The 7,771-nt window shown below is 32.6% G+C and overlaps 1 protein-coding gene across 1 annotated transcript; it reads left to right on the plus strand.

The window, feature by feature from the left end:
• The first annotated feature begins 6,711 nt into the window (after positions 1-6,711).
• On the plus strand, positions 6,712-7,771 carry LOC143581891 (putative receptor-like protein kinase At5g39000). The gene is made up of 3 exons (XM_077064576.1): positions 6,712-7,301; positions 7,402-7,567; positions 7,706-7,771. The coding sequence occupies exons 1-3, from the start codon at positions 6,712-6,714 to the stop codon at positions 7,769-7,771; spliced, it is 822 nt and encodes a 273-aa protein (XP_076920691.1).

Consider the following 7,771-nt stretch of genomic DNA (forward strand, 5'->3'; position numbering starts at 1 on the left):
GGTCTTATGTGTGTCGGTTTGAGATTGGGTGTCTTGAGCCGGTTTTGGATTGAGTTAAAAATAGTAGGGTCTTAATCTACTTTTCAATATTTAACATATATGTGAAATATTTTATTAGGTAGGCTTTGGGTGAAAAAGCACTTCACAGTTCACACTTTTGTCCTGCATGATATTTTATAAAGATGCATGTGTTTAAAGGGGGAATCAAAAAGGACGAAGGGTGGTTGAATCTTGTCATACGCATGCCTTATTAATTTCCTTTCTTAATCTTCTTTTTGTTGTTACAACAATTTGTCTAATTATAGGGTCAATCCTTATGTTGATTTAGTTTAGAAGAGACTTTTAAATATTTAGTCTAATCTAGTTATTAATAGGTGACATTAGAGTTAAACATTGCATTTACTATACTTCTAGATGTGTTGTACAATTACCAAAAGATAGAAATTTAAGGATATATTTACTCTCAATGTTAGTTGTAACTCATTTCCACAAAAGTTTGTGGACTAAATACGAAATGCTATTACACTTCGGACACGGTTTAAAGTTGTTATTTATAAACACACACATATATTGTGTTGTTTTTTCCTATAAAATACAAAACTATTATTTTCTATTCAAAATATAGTATCACCAATTGTCGTATTGGATGGATGTTTGTGCGTGTGATACGGTAATTCCAATAATTACCTAAGGTACACGAGATGCATGTGTAGAGTTTTACAAAAGTTGGATAGCTATGATGAGCATGCATATTTTTAAAACGCGTATGATTGACATAATTACTTAATTGGATATTGTTAATGAATTCTACGGTTATTGACATGTAATTTTGCTAGTTGTCACTACCTAAAAGATACCATTACCTATTTTATCTCAAATCTGTCACGTGGCTCTTCAAGGAATATAATTCTTTTTCCAAGTATCGGTACCAAACTCTACGCACAATACGGACTTCGATATCAACCTTTCATAATCTGGGTATTTGGTATCGCTATCAATGTTTTTTTTTGTATTTCGGTATTTGGCATTTGTACTAAAAAAGGCTGCACAAATATTGTATTTCAGTCTTCGGATTCTACCTAAAAAAGGCTGAACAAACACGGTATTTGGTACCAATTTGGCAATTTAACTTATTTGGTACACATACCTAATTTTCTTATTTGGTAGTATCTGTACTAAAATCAGTGGAGTAGAGTAAAACAATAAAAGTGGTACCAAACTAATAAGCATCCTATATTAGTTATAAGATGGTTAGTTTATAACTAGACTTTAACCGAAAGGTTGGAATATAGTTACATGTAAACTAATAAGGTTAGGAACAAACAACATATGTTTTAAAATCTTGTAACCCTGTAATTCCATATAAATACAATTTGAACTCAAAAGTTCATTAATAAACCTCAAACATAAATCAAACATCACACATGAACAATGATAAGTCAAATAGAAACTTAATCCATTGCAAATAATGTATATAAACTAACAGGATTTGTAGGATACAAAATTTGTTTATTTGCGATTCGTCGTTTACTATGATTACTAATTTCAACCTTATCCGCTAGACTAAAAGTCATTTTTAAAAGATATGAGCCGCAAAAAATACCAAAAATATATTGGTTTAAAACCGGTTTTTCGGTTTAAACCGGTATTTTAAAAAAAAAACCGACGGTATTATATTCTAGCAAACCGGCCATAAATAATCGGTTCAACTGGCTGGTACTTACCGGTTTTAAAACACCGTGTAAAGCTTGATATAGATGTCTTATATTTTAAGATATGTTGCTTTCATTTAATAGAAATTGCCTTATCCAAGCTCCCGATGAATCTTACCCAATGAATCTTGTGAGAGTTGTTAGCGTTGTGATTCATGATACTCTATATATTATAGAGCAACAAATTGTTTATTATATTAAGTTTTGTTTAGAATTTCTTGATTGTTTAAATGAAAATCAAACTTTTTCCCGTGAACATTGATTAACTATTAACTAAATCTCTCTTTTTCTCTCTCGACATGTCTTAATCTTAAATCTAGTAATATTATATTACACACTCGACGTATGAACGTCGGTATATCAAGTTCATTCAGATTACATGATATATTAGCACAATACAATAAAGAACGAAGTTATTAAATAAATAAAATAAAATTGTCAAGTTTACCAAAATAGACATTCAATATATTTTATAGATAATATAGATTATTACAAACAGAGTAATTTATTTAAAATAACTATGCGAGACACAACGTTTATGTTCAAGATACCAACTTTAACACGATCACCACCATGATGTTATTTCTTATTTCGAATAGAATATCTTCTTACACTTATTTATATATCGGAACGTAATTTTTTTAGAACGACAACAATTTACAGTATGATAGGGTGGTCACAGGTCGGTTTGCGGCAGACCCCGGTTTGGAATCCACAGAGTTTTTCCCGAATGACATAACTCCTAGTTCTGGGTCCTCATAGGAACATTCTTCGCTGATGCTACTTGACACCAGTTGTGGTGCCACAAGAGTTGAAACACTATAGCATAACACATGTTGAATAAAACCCTCATTTTTTTGCTCGGATTCAAACGACCTCCCGAAATAAACGTAGTTCTTTTCATTATTGCAATAATCAACCAGGCTAGAAGGTTTTTCATTACAAAATGTAAACACTAATGTTATTAACTTTTTTTTATTGAAAGATCCCAATTAAAATATCGACTCGCTAGTGAAACTATAAACGTTTAAACATTTTCGTATACACAAACACCACCCATGTACCCAACAAACCCTATTTATAAACAGCCCCCTTACAAGTTACAACTCCATTTCCCTCATTTCACAAATGTAGCCCATCTCCAAAACCCTATCCCCCATGGCCGGCGGCCACCTTCTCCGGTGTTGCACGACACAGGGGTCTGCCACTGTGGTGGCAATGGACGATAGAGTCTGTGGTTCTGAACGGAGGAGTGGCGGACGATAGAGACGACGGTGGTTGGAGCTGAAGCCGGCTGCTGCCTTATATCCGGCAGCAACAACGGCTGATGGTAACGGTGGTATCGACTGGTGGTGACTTAGATGACCAGGACTAGCGGCGGCGCCACTATGGTTCTGCCATGAACTACCGTTTCGATACAAATCGTTCAATTTTCCGGGTTAGCACCGGTCAAAACAGAAATCGTGCCCGTGGTTATGTTCGTGGGTGAGAAAATGAGTGGGCTCATGTATAATGAGTCACCGCGAGTGCCGGGTCAACCTGAGTCAACTCGATTAAACCCTAACGATGTTGTGTTTAAACGAACGAAAAGGTAAAAGCATTTAAATCTATTTAGTTCTTTACATATATATAATATTGAAATGAATTAATCACGTGTGAGTTTACGTACCGAGCTTTAACGAATCAACTCAATCCCAACTAACAACATACTAATTTGATGAAAATAAAACCTTAAGATGACTGAGTAATTAAATTAATATAAACGAACAATTGGTAAAAAATGAACAAAAATCATTATATTATTTAACCGTTTGGTTTATTAATCTGTAATAACAAAATTTATCAATATTAATACTATTAATACCGTCATTATTGTTATCGTTATTACTTTATGATAAACACAAATATAAATTCATTAATAAAGTTTTTCACAAGGAAAACACTTTCATTTTATGACCGAAGATCCAGAATTAACAGGGCCCAATTTAGACATGTGCAGGCTAGGCAGTCGCACATGGCCCAAAACCATAAGAGGCCCAAATTATTTTTACACTTATTTTTACACTTGATAGTAGTCTGTCACTCTGTTGGCCTAAATTTAAAAAAAAGCTCATATATTTACAGTCAAATAACATAACCTGTAGCGTGTGAGAAATCAGAAATTAGAACTATAGCGAGGGTTACTATAAAACCAACGATAGACCAGGCTACGGGAGGACGACGATCACGAGTACATGGACGTGACAACCTGTAACCATAAAACCAGGTTTAAATTGTTTGATTATTTGACAAAGAAACCTTTAATTTAGCCCTCAAGTTATGTTTGGTTTATGAATCTTCTGATTATTTGAAACACAAGTTTTTTTTATTTCTTTAATATTTTGAATAAATCGAATAAGGGTACTAGGGAATTGATAAAAAAACATACTAGAGAAAGATGTATGACTGGTTAATTTGTTTTCTGATTCGGAATTGTGTAATTTTTTGTTGGGTAAAATTTTTTATGTTGAAGGAATTAATTATTGAGGTATTATTGCATTAGTATATAATAGTAAACTAGCAGATGGGATTGAAAAAAAAATTATTAGAGAAAGATATATAAATCAACACAAGGTAATTTTAGTGGTGAATTAATATTAGTGGTGTATTAGTAAAGCAAGAATTAATTTATAAATTGTTGGATAACACCAAATAATAATATGTCTTAAGTTGTTAAAGTCCTACTTATGATCCATAATGTCTCAAGAAAGACTCAATGGATTGACATTGGTAGCTTTCGAGAACAAAATGCTAGAGGGTATAGATTATAACGAGTTGTTCGAGACCTTTACTCACTAAAATGCTAGGCAAGCCTCATTATTCGTGTAATTAAGTAATTGTTTGAAATACATCATTTGGATACAATAGTATTGTTTTGTTTGGTATTACATTTATCAACTTATCGTCTTATTATGATATTTATATAGGGAAGATTTATCCTAAAAATAAGTAGTTTTCTAGGAAGACTAGGAATAAATCATAGCCATTAGATCATTTCAATTAATGGTTGAGATTTAAAATTACAAAAAACCGTCATAGCTTCCTACAATTACCCTTTTACCATTATAACCGACATAGTTTCCTATAATTGTTCTTTCATCATAGGCTATTAATGCCAAATGTCAAAATTCTATTGGTTCTTACCATTCCAAGAAAACAACTTCTTTTTATTTGATATATATATATATATATAGGGAGAGGATCATGAGAGAACTCCATTTTATTGAGAGAACTAGAGAACTAAAAACGAAGTATTTTTAATTTAATTAAAAAAAATATTTTTTAAATTTTTTTCTTTCATCCTTCTTATATGTTGTTATATTCTTCACCACAAAAAAAATATAAAAATAAAAAATAAATAAAAAAAATTAACGAGTAATGCATATATGCAATACACCGACTTTTTTTATAATGCATATGTGCAATAGTGTGCATTTTGATATTTGAAATAGTGTTGAATATCATATATATAGTTGTTTGTATTGTATATTTGCAATAGCGTTATATTATATACAAAAATTAAAAAAAAATCGAGATAGTGCATATATGCATTAGTGTTGTATTACATATATGCGATAATGTGTTTTGCATACAATTATTAGTGTCGTATTTGCATATATTCAATAGTGTGTATTGGATAATGCAATTGTGTTGTATTATATGCAATAAAACACTATTGTATATATGAAATAGGTATTAGTGCACATATGCACTACAGTACCACACCGACAAGGTTTTTTTTTTAGTATCAATATCATCTTATTAGAAGGAGGAAAAAAAAAATCACAAAATATTTTTTTAAAAATAGTTAAAAATAATTCTTTAGTAGTCTAGTTCTCTTTTTAAAAGGAGTTTCTCTAGATCACACCCCTATATATATATATATAGATATAAAAACATATGTAAAATTTTCAAAATTGTGGAAAGTAAACATAGATATGTATAAAAACTAATTTTTAAAATCGTAATCGTAAATATAAATATAAAAAATAATAAAACTGCACTCAAATAGCATTAACATACAAATTTTTTTTAAAAAACATTAGTTTTCAAGGGTTCTTTCAAGTTTTTAAATAATTTAACAGTTCTGTAATAATACTTATCATATATATATATATATGTAAAATTTATTGGGGCCCAATTTTATAACTCGTGCAAGGCCCACGAAAGTCATCAAGCTCTCGGGGACGGCCATGTGTCGGAATGGATATGGCTGTTGCATTATTCTTGATATTATTTACCTGTATTTTGGATTTAAGATCGTGAGTCCACTTATTAGGGGTTACTCGAGACAAAACAACGTAAATTAGTTACCTCCAATAATGGTTTCGGTTTGGTTAAGTGTTTATTTGAATTAGAATAATCGAACCAATAATCGGCCCACTATATATTTAAAGCCTGGAGCCTTCCTCGGGTTTCTTTTTCATCTTTTTTAATCGGCCCACAACCTCCATATATCATCGCTGCTAGGGTTGCCAACTTGCCATCGTCATCGTTTCACATGCAATTTGTTCCGTACGATTCACATGTCCGTCACATTCATACTGTACGTTATTCTTGTTTTCTTTGGTTACACGTAATACATTACCATTTGAAAATTGAATGATCAGTAAATTATTAAATTATTTGATCTATTCATTCGTTAGGATTTTGATCGATTACTCATCCATTGTCATGTCATCAGAAGGTAAAATTCGTTGGCTTTGTCATTTACACATTATTATTATTTTATTTATTTATTTATTTTTTTATCAAATTGCATTATAAGTCAAAATTTTATAAGTTATTGTTATTTGACGATACATGTTAATTAGTTGTTATGTTCATAATATTTCGTTTCATAAGCTTTTCTAATTTTCTTTGCTCCATATGTTTAATGCGAAATATAATCAACATGTTGTAGGTTCTATCTGCCTGCTCAGATTCACTGTTTCCACTTGCAAATAGTTGATAAAGAATCATGTTCATACCCCATGCGCAACAATTAGAACTTTTTGAGATTCATAAAGCAACTAAAAACTTTGATGACTCCCTGATAATCGGGAGAGGATATTATGGGGCAGTTTACAAAGGCCAAGTTTCTCATGTCCTTGCTGCGATTAAACGCTTGAATTCCAACGCAAAGATAGGTGCAACCCAGTCCTGGCCGGATGTTAAAAGCCTTTCCATTTTGCGGCACCAAAACCTTGTCTCCTTGATCGGCTATGTAAAAGATGCAAAAGTTAAAAGGCGCTCCTGGAAGCTTCTGTTTTATACTCGCGAGAAAGAATCGGAAACGATACTTGTCTATGAATACGTTTCGAATGGAACACTTCAAGATCATCTCCATGTACGTCGTACCCCCTTTTCATGGCTTCAGCGACTGAATATTTGCATAGGTGTTGCACGCGGGCTACTCTACCTGCACACAAACGGTGTAATGCACGGTGACCTTAGGAGCTCTAATATCTTGTTAACTGAAAGCTGGGAGCCTAAAGTTGCAGACTATGGGTTGTCGAAAATGGGCAAGAGATCTGTTTTGGTTTTCGATGTTCCCGATGGAGCTTTTGGGTATTGGGATCCCCACTCTCTCATGACTGGGGGGGGGGGGGTTGACAATGGAGTCCGATGTTTATTCCTTTGTTGTGGTTTTGTTGGAAGTGTTGTGTAGGATTCCAGCACTGGATGAAAGTCGTGTTGGTGTGCAACGGAGTTTAATGGCACGTTTTCAACATAGTGGTTTAGAAGACATGATTGACCCAGAAGTGAACGATGAAATATCCCTAAATTGCTTGAAGGGACCTTTTGAAATTGCAAAGAGATGCTTGCATGAACATGTACAACGGCGACCTGACATGCATGATGTTTTGGGCCTTTTTGTAGAGTTAAAATATTCAGAATTAGGTAGAACGATTCCCTCCCCTTTTTCTAACTCTAGCATTTTTTGCTTCTCTTAAATCTTTGAATTCTGGTAGACATACTTTCGTTTTGCATATGTTAGTAGTGAAAACATGAAAAAGCCAGCTCATTATAAGTCCTAA

This window comes from Bidens hawaiensis, unplaced genomic scaffold (genome assembly GCF_021521415.1).
Source record: "Bidens hawaiensis isolate Kalapana, Puna unplaced genomic scaffold, B.hawaiensis_p1.1 tig00001511_1, whole genome shotgun sequence".
NCBI classification, from domain to species: Eukaryota; Viridiplantae; Streptophyta; class Magnoliopsida; order Asterales; family Asteraceae; genus Bidens; species Bidens hawaiensis.

What these genes read in the sequence shown, in the direction of transcription:
- LOC143581891 (XM_077064576.1), top strand. Translation starts at nt 6,712, where the DNA reads ATGTTCATACCCCATGCGCAACAATTAGAACTTTTTGAGATTCATAAA. An exon ending in GTTCCCGATGGAGCTTTTGG is followed by an intron (nt 7,302 to 7,401) that starts GTATTGGGATCC and finishes AGTGTTGTGTAG; the next exon opens with GATTCCAGCACTGGATGAAA. An exon ending in AGAGATGCTTGCATGAACAT is followed by an intron (nt 7,568 to 7,705) that starts GTACAACGGCGA and finishes GAATTCTGGTAG; the next exon opens with ACATACTTTCGTTTTGCATA.